The 19,995-nt window shown below is 36.5% G+C and overlaps 1 protein-coding gene across 1 annotated transcript in view; it reads right to left on the bottom strand.

Annotated features, from left to right (window-relative positions):
- The window catches only part of MIPEP (mitochondrial intermediate peptidase), a 178,961-nt gene that overhangs the window by 93,060 nt on the left and 65,906 nt on the right, over positions 1-19,995 (bottom strand). Inside the window, exons 11-14 of the mRNA XM_078147078.1 lie at positions 14,246-14,399; positions 12,484-12,561; positions 7,313-7,536; positions 4,705-4,813 (exon numbers count right to left, since the gene is read on the bottom strand). Of these exons, the coding sequence (XP_078003204.1) occupies positions 4,705-4,813; positions 7,313-7,536; positions 12,484-12,561; positions 14,246-14,399 (565 nt within the window). The remainder of the gene's footprint in view (positions 1-4,704; positions 4,814-7,312; positions 7,537-12,483; positions 12,562-14,245; positions 14,400-19,995) is intronic.

Raw genomic sequence — 19,995 nt, 5'->3', positions numbered from 1 at the left:
ATAATAAATGCTTAGTATATGTGATTATACAATGCATAGGGTAGTGGGGATACAAAAATAAAAAAAATATATTATTCCTTTCATCAAGGAGCTTATGATCTACTAGTGAGCAAACAAAATGTACACAGACAAATATAATACAAGGTAGATTATTGCAGGAATAAAGCAATAAAATTTTGGAAAATCTGAGGAAGGAGAGAACACGTAGGATCAGATCTAACAAGATCACAGATTAAAGTTGGAAGGTACCTTAGAGGTTATTTAGTCTTATTCCATCATTTTACAGATAAAGAAACTGAGGCCCTGAGATTGCAAGGGTCTTCTCCAAGTATCCACGAAGTGTCTGAGTCAGGACATGGGCCAAGATCTTCCTGATTTCAAGTCTGGCCCCCATACACTATATCTAGCATTTAGCACAGTACTTAGCACATAGTAGGTGCATAATAGCTCCATGGAGAAGGCAGTAACTGGGCTAAGGCTTTAAGGAAGAGAAGCTATATGAAAGATGGGAATATGGAGGGAGTACATTCTAAGCAAGGGGAAGGACTGTGCTAAAGCACAAACATAGGAAATGGCAGGTCAAATTTCAAGGGACACCTAGCAATCCAGTTTGGCTAGAATACAGAATGTAGCAATAGTAACAACAACAATAGCAACAACTAACGTTCATATTACACTGACTATATGCCAGGCACTGTGTTAAGCGCTTTATAATTATCTCATCTGATCTTCACAATAACTCTGGGAGGTGTATGCTATTATTATCTCCATTTTGTCAATGAAGAAACTGAGGCAAACAGAGGTTAAGTGACTCGCCCAAGGTCACATAGCTAGTAAGTATCTGAGGCCAGATCTGAACTCTGGTCTTCTTGACCACCTCTGAGTAATGTAAATAAAGCCAGATAGGAAGACTGGAGTTTGCTAAAGGGTCTGAATTTTATCCTAGGGACAACTGAAAGCAACTTAAGTTTCTTCTGCGAGGTACTACCATGGCCACATTCAATGCTCAATAAGACAATTTTGGCAGAAATGTGAAAAAGTGGTCACAGAGACCAAAAGGTGGTGATAGCTGGGAGACTATTTATTATAAGATATTAGGTAAGGAGGGCCTGAACTAAAGGAGTAGTATCATAAAAAGAAAGTAGGAAATAGATGTGTGAGAGATGTTGTGGAGGAAGAACTGACAGGACTTGTTCACTGATTGCAGGTGAGGAGCAAAGTAAAGCAAACCAAAGTCTACTCTAACACTGAGCCTGGATGGCCGAGGAGGTGTTGAAGATATTAATAGAAATAGAGAAGATGGGAGGGAGGGCAACCTACGGGGTGAGAAATGATGGGTTCAATTTTGAACAAAGTATCACAGATTCAAAGTTGAGACTGCCTAAGTTCCTTAGTTACAGATCACTGAATCATGACAAATGACACAATGGGCGGCCAAAGAAATTAAATGATTTCCCCAAGGTTATATAGGAAGTAAGTAGAAACAAGAATCAAATCCATGTCCTCTAACACTAAATCCAGCATTCTTTCCACTCTGTCATAGTTCCTATGTCTAGCAGAGTGGACAGAGTAGAACATTTTTATCAGTGGCCTAGATAATGGTCTATATGGCATGTTTAGCAACAATGAAGATAATACAGAGCTAGGAAGGGTAGTAGAGTAAGAATGTAAGGATCCCCAAAAGAGTCTGACAGGGTTGAATATTAGGTCAGATCTATTAAGATGAAATTTAATAAGGAAAAACACAAAAGTCTTTGGGTTTAAAAAATCAAGTTTACAAAGGTAAGGCTTTAATGCTATTATTCTTAGCGCTGGTCTACATAAACATTTGTAGATCAATTGGCAAGTAACAGTCATAAAGTTGTTCTGTCTTACTAACATAATAATACTACTAACATCTATATAGCAATAATTTGAAGGCAAATCATAAAATAACTGTTTTGAGGATGTGAATCATAAATGTGATTAACTCCATATTACAGATAAGGAAACTGAAGTTAATGTCAGTTAAGCATCTGAGGATGCAGGACTGGTAAGTGATAGAGCGAGACAATGTCTTACATCCTGTATTTCTGACTCAACACCAGTAATTGCCCTGTTAAATCGAGTTACCTCAAAGAAACTTACCAAAACAAGTTGATTTTTAGAATCAGTTGGTCAAATTAGTTATTCAATAATTTAATAACTGGGATTTCAAATCTCACCTGAATATGGTTGGAACAATGGTATTATTTCCCTCCATGCACCCGTCAATGTAGCCATACTGGCCTATTCACTGTTTTGAACACATGATGCTATTTCTCCCGTCTCTGTGTCTTTATACTAATTACCTCCGATGCCTGCAATACATTCTCTCCTCACTTGGGCCTCTAGGAATTTCTAGTTTCCTTTAAAAGTAAGCTTAAACATGACCTTCTAAATGAAGGTTTTCCTGATCTCCAACAGCTTATAATGCCCTCTCCCCCAAAACTACCTTGTATCCATTTTGTATATATTATGCATACAATGATGTACATGCTGTATTCCATTAGAATGTAAGCCTCTTGAAAGCAGAGGACTGTTCCACTTCTGTTTCCCCAGAGATTAGCACAGTGCCTGGAACATAGTAAGAGCTTAATAAATGCTTATTGACTGATTACTTCAACATGGCAAAAGATGAAAGTCAAGTGTTTTTTCTTCCTTTAATCACTACTCATATGTGCAATCAAGTAAATTAATTTACTTTATAGGATTTTAAGCCTCAAATCAGAGAAATTTTTCAGGCAACTGCCATAATCAAAAGCAATTTGATTGACACATTTGTGTATGTGTGTCTGTGTGTGTATACATATATATATATATATATGTGAAATTTAAACTTCCAATGAACATACATACATAAATATATTAAAAAATTTTGTTTGATCATCACAACCCTCTGAGGTAGGTATGAGACATCACTTAGAGAAAAGAGTGATACCTAAGCAAAATGAAAAACTGCAATTCAGTTCCATGAGGCACTGAAAATACTCTGAGTAAAACAAAGAGGAAGCTAAATTTTATGAACTATGACTTTATGGTGTGACGGAAAGGATAAAAGCACAAAAATGAAGGGGGAGTTATAATGTTGGAAAGTACTAAAAATTTCTCAAATTACTATACCTGTAGTATAGGTACTCCAATATTGAGCACACTACAATAATAGTAACCTTAATAAACCTCTTCTCACTGAAGAGCTTAATGTATCTTTAAAATTAATTAATTAATAGTTTTCAACATTTGCTTTTAAGTTTTAAATTTTCTCCCCCTCCCTCCCCAAAACAGCATGCAATCTGATATATTCTCTACATACACATTCCTATTAAACATATTTTCACATTAGTCATGCTTTAAAGAAGAATTAGAAGTAATAGCAAGAACCACAAGAAAGAAGAAATGAAACAAAACAGAAGAAAAAAAGAGCAAAATAGCAAAACAGCATGCATTCAGACTCCATAGAAGGTTCTTTCTCTGGATGTGGATAGCATTTTCCAGCATGAGACTTTTGGAGATGTCTTAAATCCTTGTATTGCTGAGAAGAGCTAAGTGTATCAAAGTCAGCCACCATACAACATGGCTGTTACTGTTTACAATGTTCTCTTCACTTCACTCAGCATCAGTTCATACAAGTCTTTCCAGGTTTTTCTGAAGTCTGCTTGCTCATCATTTCTCATAGCACAATAGTATTCCATTACTTTCATATACCACAATTTGTTCATCCATTCCCCAATTGATGGGCACCCTCTCAATTTCCAATTCTTTGTCACCACAGAAAGAGCTGCTATAAATATTTTTGTACACGTGGGTCCTTTTCCCATTTGCATGATCTCTTTGGGATACAGCCCTAGAAGTGCTATTGCTGGGTCAAAGGGTATGTGCATTTTTATAGCCCTTTGGGCATAGTTCCATATTGTTCTCCAAAATGGTTGGATCATTTCACAACTCCACCAATAATGCATTAGTGTTCCAAAGTTCAATGTATTTTTCTCATAGGACCATAGTTCCACAATTACACTAGATACTAATAACAAGGTGAAATTCATAGTACACAAATTGCACACAATTTAAATAGACAACTTTGGCAGGATGCAGCTATTTCAGCATATTCAAGAAAAGTTGGAAAAATTAGCCCAATTTGTAAGTTCTTAAATGGTAAGTGTATGTCTCCTGGTAACACTGTAAGCCAAATGTCACCATAACTCTCCCTTCCATATTATGCTCCCTTCTCAATTTTACTGGGATTTCCAGAAGGCACAAGAGCACATTCCCACACCACACCTAGATTTAGGGACTTTGCTGTACACCTCCTCTTTAAAACTCTACACTGGTGAGCACAGGCCTTTAGAAGATGAAAAGTAGGGGTAGCTAGGTGGCGCAGTGGATAGAGCACCGGCCCTGTATTCAGAAGGATCTGAGTTCAAATCTGGCCTCAGACACATAACACTTACTAGCTGTGTGACCCTGGGCAAGTCACTCAAACCCCACTGCCTAGCCAAAAAAATAAATAAATAAAATGACAGAAGATGAAAAGCAGATTTTCCTCACAGAATGGTTAGGCTTCCCTGCCTCCATTTTAATGTGAGTGAAAGGAAAAACGAATAATTTCCTTTGTAAAATTCATAGCTTTGCCTAAGCCCAGTTTAATTATAAAACAAAGAGTTATAACAACTACATTTTTTTTCCTACCTGGCCAGTCTGATAATGTTTTGCAAACTGGTTAACCACTCTATAATCACTTGCAAAGTACTCCATCAGGATAGAAGGAACTTCAGCAAAATCAGTGGGGCATCTTGTCCTGAAACAAAATAACAATTGGCATAATTTAAGGTAACATATATTACTTTTATGGGAACTTCTAAAACTTTATTTGGACTTTTGATGAACTATAAGCTTTAATTCATTAAGTCAATATTTTACTTCTATAAAATTATTGCACAAATTGGCAAAAAACTGTATTATAATCCTATGCATTTTACTTCAAATCAAAAAGTGAAAGAAAATGTTTGCACAGCTGTGTAAGGCACCTTATAAAAAACTGCTCACACTCTCTAAAAGCAAACTTGTATGCACTCAAGCTGTCCATGTACTAATTCATATGCTATTACAATTAAAGTAAAAATTTTCACTTAAAATTCATAGTATTCCATTCTCAAACATGGTTTCTATTCCTTCTCTTGCCGTAAATTCACACTGCCCCAACTTATTTTCTTTTTTAAAAAAGTCAATGCCCAGTAATAAAAGTATCAATGTAACTATATATTTCTTTAAAATAAGCAAATGTTAGAAGAATTTAATTTTAATTTAACACACCCCTGGTTTTTTGTTTTATTTTTGCCATCAGTAAAAGTTCCTCTGCCTCCTGACTCATTGCAAGGCAAAGACCACCCGTTTACAATCCACCACTGGTGGGGAACCACCACCCACCATGAGACTGCAACCAGGGCTTGAAGCTGGCATTGTAGGAGTTTGGCCAGCAATGGGACAAAATCACACAACTTTAGAGTTGGGAGAGACTTTAGAGTCCAGTTTACTTTACAAAGGAGGAAATGAAAGGGAAAGAATATGATCAAGACCATCGCTGCAAGCCTGAACTTCCCCTCAAACCTCCCATTCACATCAATTCCAACTCCGAAAGTTAAAGGAAAGAAGCTTAAAGTGGAAGGCCAGTTCTTCTGAGCCTAATTTTACTTCTCTGTTAACACACATTTGGGGAACTGAATTATAACCTATTATCATTCTTCAAGGTTTACCAGGTACTTTCCTCAAAATAACCCCAAGAAGTAGGCAATTCAAGTATTATCATCCCCATTTTACAGATAAAGGAAATGATGTACAAAGTTACTTTTCTGAGTAGCTTTTAAAGAAAATATTTATGCCCTCATCAGGCTCAAATAAGATAATTATGTAAAGCACTCTGAAAACTTTCAAGTGCTATATGTCAACTGTAGATATTAATTAAAAATTGTTGTTCCATTAGAAGGCAGCATGGCACAGTGCACAGCTAGACTGGCTTTGAAATCAGGAAGATTCAGGTTCAAGTTCTGCCTCTCTGAAGTAGTTCGGGGAGCAACAGCGAGTCAGCTGACTTCTCTACACCTCAGCAAATACCCCAAAGCTGCCAGAGGCATCTGATCAGCTGATCTGCATGGGAAATCACCCCACCCGCCACCCTGAAGAAATCACAGGCTCAGATCATACATCAGTGTGTGAGCACATGTCTGTGTGTACATAGATGCACACATACATCTAACCATAGAAAGGAAACTTAATAAATTCACTATAAATAAATATATGTATATGTGTGTGTGTGTGTGTGTGTGTGTGGTGTGTGTGTGTGTATCTTCTGGGTCTATCTAAATACACAGAGATAAACACTTAAATACATATCAGTTTGGAAATTCTCTTTAACAATGCAGATCAAAATCCTTCAGTGCCTGCCAATCCCACTTGGCTCCCATCCATATTGTCCCATACATTCACCACAGGCCTTCCTTACACACACACATACTCTACAACAAAAACTATAATAATAGTGAGGATGATGATTAGGCCCAGAACCATAGCATAGACACAGATCAGCAAGTCCTCTGTCTCTTCTAGCCACAGTCACAGAGCTAATATGCGTCAGAGGGACAATTTGAACCTCGGCCTTCCTAATTGTAAGGCTAGCCCTCTATATACATACCACTCTGCTTCTCATTACCATTATTGTAGTTGTTGATATAAAATTCTCTTAAAATTAAGAAGTCTGCCTCAATGACTTCTCAAATATCAAATGCATGCTTTTTACTATAACTCAAAATTCCATCACTTATAGAGAGGAACTTGTTAACATCTGATCACAGGCAAAACTGATTATAATCACAATTCATCACTAGCTAATCACATTCATACTCCTGACCCTCCTTAGCAGTCCTGTCCCTCTTCCACATACCCAATTCAAAAGAACTTCAACAAAACTACTTATACACATTTATTCACACTCAAATGTGAATAAGAATATTTATATAAGCAAAGACTATTCAAAAGAAAAATACACCATGAAAATGTTATGTATTATCCGTGAGTGAAGTATATGAGTGAAGTACATGAGTGAAGTAAAAGTCTTCATGGCTAGAGGAGAGAAACAAAAGAAAGTTAAGCAGAAAAATTTACAAAGATAAGAGTAGAAATGGAAAAGGGAAAGGGTCAATGAAATGAACACAAAGGGCTATGAAATGAACATTTTTTTTCTAAAATATGGGCTTCCCTCTTCATATAAAATTGATTGAAAACATAAAGTACTAAATAAAACTGTCCTCTTAGCATCTCACCTGTAACATGCTGATAACGAGTACGTCCCAGCATAGAATGCATGGCATGTCCCATTTCATGAAAAAGATTTTCCAGCATTCCAGGAGTTAATAAAGGTGGTGCAATACTTGTTGAATGCGGAAGGTTCAGCATGAGAACTACTATTGGAAGCTGATATTCCCCATTTTCCTTTAGTCTTCCACCACGGATTGTAAAATGACAGTCCTTCATAATCAGAAAACAGAAAGGAAGAAACAAGGCTAAGGTAAAATAAAAAGTCAAAAGGATTTATCAGCATAAAACTATACCAAAGGCAAGTGCTTAAAATCTCGTTTTTAACACAACTAGAATTTGACTGTTTATTTACTATACAGTTTTCATAAAAAATTTTAATCCTCTTAAATTCCTAATATTTAAAAGGAATGAGAAAGCATTGGTGTATGCTAGCAAATATTTTTCTATCAATTCACAAACATATAAATGCCTACTCTGTGCCCAGCACTGTTGGTTAAAAAAAAAAAAGATAAATAAAACACAGCTCCTGCTTCCTAGAAAGTGAGGGAAGTAGAAACAAATATGAGCAGAAAAAAAAATTCAAAAAATGAATTTTTAAATTTGTAAATTGCTAGATTTTTTTTTCCAAACAGAAAAACTGTTTAGAAGATGATTCAGTTAAAGCCACTATTAGCAGCTAATACACTCCCTGAAACTCTGAATGGAGGAATTTTATTTTGGGAGAAATGTAAATATACCATAGAAAAATTAAGTATATCACACCAACAAATTATTAGTCATTATCTAACCTATTTTGTTATACCTATTCATTATACCTACCATCTATTAAGAAATTTTAAAAAATGGAATGCATATCTGTGAAATTTATTTTGTTGGGGCAGCTAGTGGCACAGTGGATAGAGTGCCAGGTGTTAAGTAAGGAAGACTCCTCTTTTTGAATTCAAATCTGGCCCCAGACATTTACTAGCTATGTGACCATGGGCAAGTCAATTATCCCAGTTAGTCTCAGTTTCCTCATCTGTAAAATGAGCTGGAGAAGGAAATAACAAACCATTCCAATATCTTTGCCAAGAAAACCCTAAATGAGGTCACGAAGAGTTGGACATGACTGAACAACAACAAAGCAAATATTTTGCATAATGTAAGCATTCAATAAATGTTTGCTTGTTTTGTTTTGTTTTTTCTTATTTGGATATACTGGCCTCTAAATTAGCATTAACCACACAAAGTGAGCATTCCCACAGTGGGGAAACAATATCAAGTAGCATGTTGTTTGTCCTTTGTAATCAAAGAGGACCAAAATGATATCACAATGTCAGGGCCAATGTATGATGTGTCTGGCTGTGGCTGACCATACCAATATGAGCTTGGAAGGCTCTACGCTAAGTAGGTCAAAACTGGTCCACAAGAACATTTGGAGTGAAGATGTCTCCAAATTTCTGTATCTAGCGCTTCTTTTGAGTTACCACAATTCTGCTTTGCTCATAGAGTACAGCACCTTCTTTGAGGCAGGGACATCATGCTGAAAGATCCTGTGCCAGTGGTTCTCATGTCTCATAATTAATTCCAGAGTTCATCAGAGAGACCTTGAGAGTGTCCTTATATCACTTCTTTTTTTTCTTTTTTTAAAAAATTTATTTTGATTGGGGCAGCCAGCTGGTACAGTAGACAGAGCACTGGCCCTGGATTCAGGAAGACCTGAGTTCAAATCCAGCCTGAGACACATAACACTTACTAGCTGTGTGACCCTGAGCAAGTCACATAACCCACATTGCCCAACCAAAAAATAAAATTAAATTAAAAAAAAATTATTTTGATTTCTCAACAATCACTTCCATAAACTTTTGGGTTTTAAATTTTTCTCCCCTTCCTTCTTCAAGATGGCACACAATCTGATATAGGTTATACATACATATTAAACATATTCTTACATTAGTGATGTTGTAAGTAAGAATTAGACTAATAGGAGGAACTACCAGAAAGAGGAAACAAAACACAACAGAAGAAAAAAAATAGCAAATACTATGTTTTGATCTGCATTCAAACTCTACAGTTCTTTCTTTGGATGTGGATAGCATTTTCCATCATGAGACTTTTGGAGATGTCTTAGATCCTCGTATTGCTGAGAAGGGTTAAGTCTATCAATATTAGTCATCACACAATGCGGCTGTTACTGTGTACAATGTTCTCCTAGTTCTGCTCATTTCAATCAGCATTAGACCACACAAGACTTTCAGGTTTTTCTGAAGTCTGCCTGCTCATCATTTCTTATAGCACAGTAGTATTGCATTACATTGATATATCACAATTTGTTCAGCCATTCCCCAATTGATGGGCACCCTCTCAACTTCCAATTCTTTGCCTCCACAAAAAGAACTGCTACAAATATTTTTCTACATATGGGTCATTTTCTCATTTTTATGATCTCTCTGGGATATAGCCCTAGAAGTGCTATTGCTGGGTCAAAGGTTGTGCACATTTTTATAGCCCTTTGGGCATAGTTTCAAATTGCTCTCTAAAATGGTTGGATCATTTCACAACTCCATCAACAATGCATTAGTGTTCCAATTTTCCCACATCTTCTCCGACATTTATCATTTTCCTGTTTTGTCATGTTGGCCAATCTGATAGGTGTGATGTGCGACCTCAGAATTGTTTTGATTTGCATTTTTCTAATCAATAGTGATTTAGAGCATTCTTTCATATGACTATAGATGGCTTTAATTTCTTCATCTGAGAACTGCCTGTTCATATCCTTTGACCATTTATCAACTGGGGAATGGCTTGTATTCTTATAAATTTGTCTTAATTCTCTATATATTTTAGAACTGAGGCCCTTATCAGAGACACTACTTGTAAAAATTCTTTCCCAATTTTCTACTTTCCTTCTAATCTTGGTTGCATTGGCTTTGCTTGTGCAAAAACTTCAATTTAATGTAATCAAAGTTATCCATTTTGCATTTTGTAATGTTCTCTAGCTCTTGTTTGGTCATGAATTCTTTTGTTCTCCATAAATCTGATAGGTAAACGATTCCTTGCTCTCCCAGTTTGCTTACAGTATCAGCCTTTATATCTAAATCATGAATGCATTTTGACTTTATTTTGATATATGGTGTGAGATTTTGGTCTATGCCTAGTTTCTGCCATATTCTTTTTCCAGTTTTCCCAGCAGTTTTTGTCAAATAGCAAGTTCTTATCCCAGAAGCTGAGATCTTTGGGTTTATCAAATAATAGATTACTATAGTCATTGACTACTGTGTCTTGCATACTTAACCTATTCCACTGATCCACTACTCTATTTCTTAGCCACTACCAAGCAGTTTTGCTGATTGCTGCTTTATAATACAATTTAAGGGTATCACTTCTTCTAACCACCATGTGAGTGCCTGCCTTGTGTGAGCTCTTCATAAAACAGTCTTTTGGGCAAAAGTACATTTGGTATTAGAACAACATGGCAAGCCCACTGGAGTTGCACTGTCTGCAGTGGAGTGCCTGGCAGTTCAGTTCAAGAGAAGACCTCAGTGTCTGGTATCTTATTTTGCCAGGTGATTTTCAGATTCTTTCTAAGACAATTCAAATGGAAGCAGTTCGGTTTTCTGGCATGGCGCTGGTATACTGTCCAGGTTTCACAGGCATACAGCAATAAGGTCAGCACAACCTTCATTTCAGTAGGCAGTCTAATACCTCTTCTCTCTCACACTTTCCTTTGCAGCCTCTCAAACACTAAGCTAGCTCTGGCAACACGTGTGACAACCTCCTTATCGATATGTGCATGGCTGGAAAGCGTTCTGTGTAGGTAAGTGAATTTATCCACAACATTCAGAATTTCTAGATTTCCTATAACTAATGGTTCCAGGTACAGAGGTGTGGTGCTGGTTGATGGAAAACCTCTGTTATGCCAAAATGAGCGCAAGCAGCAGAAAATTAATCCATGCTTTGTTGCATCTCAGTTTTAAAGGCTGCATTAACTGTACAATTGTCTGCAAACAAAAAATCAGGCATCGACTCTCCCTCCACTTTAGTCTTGGCTTGTATGGAGCATTTGCAACTTAAATAATTTACTGTCAGTGCAGTAGTTGACCTTGATGCTGTTTTCATTCTCATTGAAGGTACCAGACAATATCACTGAAAATACCATGTTAAAAAAAAGCATAGGAGCAAATACACATACTTGCTTCACTATATTAGTGACTCAGAAAGCACAAGAGCATTGTCTAATGGACAACGGACAATGACTAGGAATCCATGCAAACATGCCATCACGAAACTATTAGGTAGAGAAGATTTGGTTTCCAGCTCCAGTTCCACTACTAACTAGCCTCATGATCTTGTGTAACTCCCTTAACTTCTATGAATTTCAATTTCCTCATCTGAAAAATGGGAACAGCAAAACAGCAAGACATAAAAATGTGCAGCAAAGTAGTGCAGTGGTTAGAGTACTTGGCCTAGAGTCAAGAACACTCATCTGCCTGAGTTCAAACGTGGCCTCAGACACTTACTAGCTATGTGATCCTGGGCAAGTCACTTAACCCTTTTTGCCTCAGTTTCCTCATCTGCAAAATGAACTAGAGAAGGAAAAGGCACACCACTCCAGCACCTTTGCCAAGAAAACCCCAAATGCTGTCATGAGTCAGACATGACTGAAATAACCGAATAACAACAATAAAAATATTTGCCCCATCTACTTTACAAGGTGGCCATGAGGATCAAGTGAAATAATTAAAAAGCTATTAAAAGTATAAAGTGCTCTATGAATGAAGGTGACATTATTATTAACCTACCTACTTGGTATTCCACTTTTGTTCAGTGACAACTATTAAAGGAGCTGCCTGACTTTTGACTAAGTATGGTACTCTACCAAAAGGAACTAAGAAACATATTGATGGCCAAAAAAATTTTCAAATGGACATTTTTTTTTACCATTTTTAACAGATTTCAATGAAATTTGGTACCTAGATAAAGGATACATAAGAAAATATTTAGTTAAGTCCAGCTATTTTTAATCCTAATTTAAATCATCTATTTTTAAATTAAGCTTATTTATGAATTATGTCTTTTAAAAATCATGATTCCATTAAGTGAGATCTATCTTTCATTGAGCTGCTAGCTTACTGCTGGTTAGTTCTTGGAGAACTATTCCTCTAAATAGCATATTACCTGATGTGGTTTGTCTGCTCGCTGAAAGAAGTCACAATAGATGTATCCCAAAAGTCCCTCAGTTTCATGAACCACAGCCTGAAAAAAGTTTCAAATATCACAATGAAGGAAGGAATCTAAAATTTTTACATCAAATGCTTCTTATACCAAAACTAGGTAAGCATTAGAAATGCATAGACACAAATAGAGGCCTTTGCTTCTATTCCTCTGTGAACACACACACTTTTTTTGGTTTGGAGATTTGCAACATAAGATAAGAAAATCTGACATCCCACCTATTTGTGGTCATTTACAAACACTCTGTTCTCTTTTATCTACTTACTCTTCACTAGGCATTGTAGAGGGGCCTATGGTTCTACAGTTTTTGAAGTGTTGTGGTACTATCAGCTCCTTTCAAATCTTAGGAGGTAGCTATAATTCCCCAAGTAAGATCTTAATAGTGCTGTTCAATGGTAAGCAAACATAGCTTCTGTCCTCCTTATACCACTGATGAGAATAATCTATTTTAACCCTGAATGGGAAAAGGAGGGGAAAGAGAGGAGAGAGAAAGCAAAGGGAGAGCAGAGGATGACTCCATCCTGCCTTCTCTCTCCTTTGTGGAAGCCATCTTGTTTGCCCATTTTATTTTAAAACAAATTCTTCAAAATGGCACAAGAAATTTATTAGCTTCGGGAATATTCTAGTGACTACACAGATGGAGCACACTTCCTCCAAATTTCTCCTTTTCTTCCCCACTTCCCACTCTTACCAAGTTAGGTAAAGTTAGCTAAACCATAAAAAAAAAAATACAGAATGAATATGAGTGCTGTAAAAGTAGGTAAGGGGCAGCCAGGTGGTGCAATGGGGCAGCTAGGTGGTGCAATGGATAGAGCTCTGGCCTTGAAGTCAGGAGGACAGGAGTTCAAATCCAGTCTCAGACATATGACACTTACTAGCTGCGCGACCCTGGGCAAGTCATTTAACCCCAACTGCCTCACCAAAAAGCAAAAAAAAAAAATTTTTTAAAAAGTAGGTGAAAGAGATGTAATTGTAGGAAGTGAGCAGATAAATACTAGAAAAAAATATGGAGAGGTATATAAAAGTGCTTATTTCAGGCAAGATAACCACTAGATAAGAAAGAAAGAAATATAGAAGTCACTAGAAAGTTGTTAATTTGAGACCTCCATTTCTTCATTTGTAAAATTAGGAGGTTGGAATAAATGGTCTCTGAGGTCACTTCCAGCTCTAAATCAACAATCTTGCACTCTCTGCCTCAATAGGCACTATACAGTAGGTATGATTTACATGATTAGAGAATGGTTTAAAAATCTTTTCTAAAAATCCAAAGAGAAGAAAGGGAGACAGAAAGATGACTTGTAACAAGATATCTTAATGATTTCCTGAAAACTATGAAAGATTAAAAAGTAATGAAGAAACAGAAAGCAATAATGTAAATCCTCCTACATCTAGAATTTATAAATATATTTTAATTTTTTCTTTTCCTTTGTTTAAAAGAAGAATTAAATTTTTTCAGAGGACTTTTTTTGATACTCTGCTTTAGGGCAATTTTAACCAGATCCTCACATTAAAGTTTGTGATCGAGGTTTTGGAAATTAAAGACAAACAACCACTGAGTGAGGCTACAGGAATAGAATAGCACTCAAGCACAGAGCAGATGGCAAGGTGAGGGCAGGTGAAGGCACTGCGACCGCTGCTGCCAATTCAACTACCAAGCTAGAGCTGCCATTAAAAACACTACGCTTAGGCATCATGGGTAGCTTACCAGTTTTCGAACATCTTCACACCACACTTCTCCTTTTTCTGGCTGCTCCACATACAGAGAAATTCCTAAAAGCTGCCGGAATAGTAAGTTCAGACCTTCCATACATGCGCCAAGCGAGAAAAATGGGCAATATAAACTGGGCTCAATATTATACCTGCAGGAAAAAAAGAGGTTCAAAAACAGTTTTGTCTAATTTTAGCACTCTTAGAATGTTATCTTATCAGCAGAGTGGCTAAAGAAAGTTAAAATATTAGTGTGCTCAAAAGATGACCATATTACAACCTCTGTTAAGAGATTATCACAGTTCAAACATCTTCAAAAGAAAGGTACTAAATAAATCTAAATGCATATTATTAATATATAATATAATCTCCCAAGGCTGGCTTCTTAGAAGACATTATTTTTCCACTAGCCTAATGAATCATGCTACAAAACCACATTACCACACAGCTAGTGAAGTGGAAAGATGAGAACTTTGGAAGATCATCTTAGGTTTAATAATAGGAAACAAGCCTATAACCCTAGGCTGTAGAAGAGCAAATTTCAAAATCTTCAAAGAAATTCTAAGTATGATCCCATAGTCAAGAGGCACTGCAGTTTCACAGTAAGAGTGAATGACTTAACAAGTAAAAATATTTTGGTCTAAATTTCTATTCTAACACAAAGCTAGGTGACAATGGGCAAATCACTTAATGTCTCTGAGGTCTTTTCACTCAGTTTCAAAGTAGGGATAATAATCCCTGAAGTACCTCTTTCATAGGATTGTCAGGAAGAAAGCACTCTGACAATTACATTATCAATAAACAAATGTAAGTTATTATTATCAAAAGGAAAGATAGAACAAAAAACATCATTATAATATAGCTAATTCTCTTCCAACTATAAATCAATCTATGATTTAACATATATATGATTAAGAGAATTCCATAGTATCTACCTGACTAGTGAATTATTTTAAAATTCATTATGAATCTATTATGTTTTATTTTTACAAATTATAAAATCTATTAAGATGTGAAGAGGTGAGGGAAATGCACTATTGAACTGAAGGCCCTCAGTTCTACTAGTACCCTCAGTTTTTTCAAAATATCCTCTCAAAGAATCCTAATCCTAGGCCTCACTACCTAGCTGCAGTATAAATGCTGAATCTGCTAATATATCTTAAATGTTAACATGCATTCTGTTGAAGTTAATATTTTATACTCAGTTGAATGACTTCTAAGAAACCAATTCTTATGATTTTCTGAAACCCTATTTACAACTCTATCACCTTCATTTAGAAAAAAAAAACCTGTTTACTCTTGTAGAGCTACCAAAAAGTTTTTTAAAGGTGAATTACAGGATCTTTATGCAAAAAACTAAGTAACTTCTGTAAAGTTCTCCTTTTCAGCACCCCATGGCCACTTCCAGACCCTCCTTCTTTCTCCATCACTCCATAAAAACTCCTTCTTTGAGATTCACTCAATATATATTTATCACCCAATCAAGATTCTGACAGCTGTTACTGACCATCCTCCACGACATTCTCCTTTTCTCCTGGAGTTCAATGCCTAACTCAAATCTTTCTTTCTTCCTCAATTCTTGTCTTGTATTAAGGGACTTCAACACACATACTAATATTCCCTCAAACACCCTAACTTCCCAGTTCCTCAATTTAATCATTTCCCATCACCTATTAATGTGCCTCACATCATCTATACACAGAGATAATCATACATTTTTTATCTTTCCCTCACCTTGCAAGTGTTCAACATCCATGTTCATGAACCCTGAAATTCCCTTATCTGATCAGAATCTGTTGTCACCCCACATCTCTCTTTGCCTTGCAACCCCAAATCCTATTCTTCATCCTAACCATGACCTCCAATCACTCCACTCACTGATGTACTGGCAAATGTTTAACAACCAGTTATCTCTCTCTCTCTCTCTATGTATATAAGCATATATAATACAAATATACATATTACATACATACATATATAATAAAGGGGGGGGGAGAGTCATGACACACCTTTAAGCTTATCTGCATTATTAACATTTTCTCCATCACTTTCTCAAGGCCAGACATTCAATAAAAGAATAAATCAAGCCCTCAATTGCAGCATTTGCCTATTTCTGAGATGTAAATGCTCATACTGAAAATTTAACAATGGGATGTTACAGGCCAGTTTTAGCTGGCTCCCGCACAATGGTAATTCCAACACAGCCTCCCACTTCCCATCTCCCAGCCCTATTCCTGTGTTACATTCTCCTTTCCCCACTTAAACTCTATACTGTCCTCTACTCTCAAGTCCTTTGTCCCTTTAGCCTATCACCAATCATGCCCTGCCAAGCCGTAGGTTTAGATTACTCTCACCATCTGGTGCCTTTGTAGGTACTCATGAATTCTGAATGAATTAGGAGAAAAATCATGTAACTATGCTGACTGGCTCCACTACAAAATCATGTTAGATAATCTCAACTGGACCCTCCCAGAAGCAAGGTAATCCTTTCATATCTCCATAATCAATTCACTATCCCACTTTTCCTAACTTTTTTATTCTTCTTCAAGCCTCCCATGGTTCCCTCTTCCTCTATTCTCTTAGCTGAGAATCTTGCCTCACATTTCACTGGAAAAAAAAATGAGGCCATTTGCCAATACTTTCTCGTACCTCTTTCTCCCTCTCATCTCACATCACTCGGATGCATTGTCACTATCTCCTCCTCGACCCCATTTCACATAAAGACATGGTCCTTCCCTTACCAAGGCAATTATAAGAACTGATATCTTAGAAATCATGTCTTTCAAATGACTATTACATATTAACTTCAACAGAATGTATGTTCTATATAAACAATTAATTCCATTCCATTCCATATTCTCCAGCAGGTTCTCCCCTGTCATTCTTACTCTTTCATTTATCTTCAGCCTCTTCCTGCCTACTGGATGATTATCTATTGCCTACACAGCCATGTTTCCCCTGTCCTCAAAAAACCTCCACCTTATCAGGCCATGCTGATGTGTGTCTTGGTAGGCCACCCTGCTAGTTATCATCCCCTATTTCTCCCCCCTGAGAAGGCCATCTGTAAACTGCCTCCATTTCCTTTCCTCTCATTCTTTTCTTATAACTTTCTGCAGACCTCATCACTCAACTGAAATTATTCTTATCAGAGTTACCAGTGACATTTTAATTGTCAAATTTAATGGCCTTTCCTCAATACTCAACTTTCTTGACCTCTCTGCATCATTTCACAGTGTGGATCACCCTCTTCTCCTTGTTACTTTCTTCTTTCTGGGTTTTCAGGATGCTGCTCTCTCTTAGTTCTCCTCTTATGAGTCTGCTCTGTCTCAATGTGATTTGCTGGATCTTCATCCAAAATCACACCTACTAACTTTAAGTGTCCTTCAAGTCTCTATCCTGGGCCCTCTTTTTTCTTTATATTATTTTACTAGTAGTCTCATCAGCTTCCATGGATTCAATTATCATCCTGTATTCAAATGGTTCTCTGATCTATTTATTTAGCCCTAATTTCTTTCCTGAGGAATCTCCAACTGCCCTCTGTACTTTTGAACTAGATAACACATATATATCTTCAACACAACATATCCAAAACTAAACTCTCCCCAAACCTTCCCCTCTTCCTAACTTTCCAATTGGTGTGGTGAGCACCATCACCTTCCCAGTTACTTGGGCTCACAATCTAGAGGTAATCCTCAACCCTCAATTTCACTCAATACCCACATCCAGTTTGTTGCCAAGATCTGTTAATTCTACCTTCATAGCATCACTTGCATATGCCTTCATCTGCTTGGGACACTGCCAATACCCTGGGGCAGGCTCTCATCACTTCATGCCTAGACAACAGTCACTTAAGTCACTTTCAGAGACTATCTAATACAACTCATAGCTGAAAAGCAGTCTCTATCCCAACATACGCAGCAAATAGTCACTCAAATTTGCCTGAAGATTTCTAAAGGGGGAAACTCACTACCTCTCCAGTCAATTTTTTCCACTTTTAAATAGCTCCAATTGTTAGGAAGTTTCTTTTAAGGTATCAAGCTAAAATGGGCCTCTTGCAACTTTATCCCACAGTTCTGTCCCTACCATCAAATAGAATAATTCTAATCCCTCTTATGTATGATAGCCATTTAAATACTTAAAGACAACTATCATGTCCTCCAACCAAGGTTAAAACAATCCTAATTCCTTCAATTTGTCTTTACAAGGCATAGGTTTAAGACTACAAAATTCACTTTGTTTTTTTCTAGATACTTTCTAGCTTATCAATCTCCTAGGCAGCTAAGTGATACAGTGGATAGAATAAAGGGTCTGGAGTCATGAAGATATGCTTCAGTTTCCTCAACTGTAAAATGGGGCTATTGAGATATTTGTAAAGTGCTTAGCACAGTAACTAGCACACAGTAGGCACTTAATTATGCTTATTTCCTTTCCTTCCTTTTACAACACCATCTTTCCTTTCTAAAATATGGTTCCGGGAACTGAAAACAGTTCTCCAGAAGAGGTCTGACTGAGGGCAGAGCATAGTAAGACTAAAATGGTGTCTCGCCATGCTTCCCCCATGTTTTACATAGATCTAGAGCTGAAAGAGAATTGAAGGTTGCTAGTCTAATCCATTAATTTTAAAGATGAAGAAATATCAAATACTTATTTGTTGTCCAAAGGGCTACAAAACTGTGCATACTCTTTGATCCAGCAATACCACCACTAGGACTATATCCTAAAGAAATCATAAAAAAGGGAAAAGAATCCACACGTACAAAAATATTTACAGCAGCTCTTTCTGTGGTGGCAAAGAATTGGAAACTGAGTGGATGCTCATCAATTGGAGAATGGCTGAACAAATTATGGAATGTGAATGCAATGAATTACTATTGTTGTATAAGAAATGATGAGCAAGCAGATTTCAGAAAAACCTGGAAAGATTTACATGAACTGATGCTGACTGAAGTGAGCAGAACCAGGAAAACACTGTACACAGTAACAGCAATACTGCGTGATGATCAACTATGAATGACTTAGCTCTTCTCAGCAATACAATAATCCAAGACAATTCCAAAAGACTTGTGATAAAAAATACTAGCCGCATCCAGAGAAATAACTATGGAGTCTGAATGCAGAGCAAAGCATATTATTTTCATTTCTGTTGTTTGTTTTTTCTTTCTTGTAGTTTTTTCCTTTTGTTCAGATTCTTCTTTCACAACATGACTAATGTGGGAATATGTTTAACAGGACTGTACATGTAGAACCTATATCAGATTGCTTGCTATCTTGTGGAGTGGGGAGGGAAAGGAGGCAGGGGAAAAAAATTTGGAAATCAGAATCTTACAAAAATGAATATTGAAAACTATCTTTACAAGTAACTGGAAAAAATACTATTAAGAAAAAATATTTACTTGGTTTTTTATAATATCATCTGCATACATTTTAAAAGCCTTTTATGCTAAATTTTTGAAGTTCTGTCAATATCTCAGAGAATTTAAAAGAACTATTCAGGAGAAATTTTTAAAATCATTTGTCTACTAAGAACCTGAACCTGACTAGAAAACATAAAAAATAAAAGTCAACAGGTTTAACATTAAATTTTTGATTAGGTCTAAACTACAGATCATAAAGAGGAAGAAGTATACGCTACTATACAATGCTACAATTATATAATACTTAATTGTCTCGGAGCTTTAAATGTGGTGTGTTGTGTGTGTGTGTGTGTGTGTGTGTGTGTATGTATGTGAGAAAGAGACAGAGAAGAGA

This window comes from Phascolarctos cinereus, unplaced genomic scaffold (assembly GCF_003287225.1).
Source record: "Phascolarctos cinereus isolate Bilbo 61053 unplaced genomic scaffold, phaCin_HiC Scaffold_726;HRSCAF=1367, whole genome shotgun sequence".
In the NCBI taxonomy this organism is placed as follows: Eukaryota; Metazoa; Chordata; class Mammalia; order Diprotodontia; family Phascolarctidae; genus Phascolarctos; species Phascolarctos cinereus.
The sequence above is the reverse complement of the archived record's forward strand: the minus strand, read 5'-3'. Positions and strand labels throughout refer to the sequence as shown.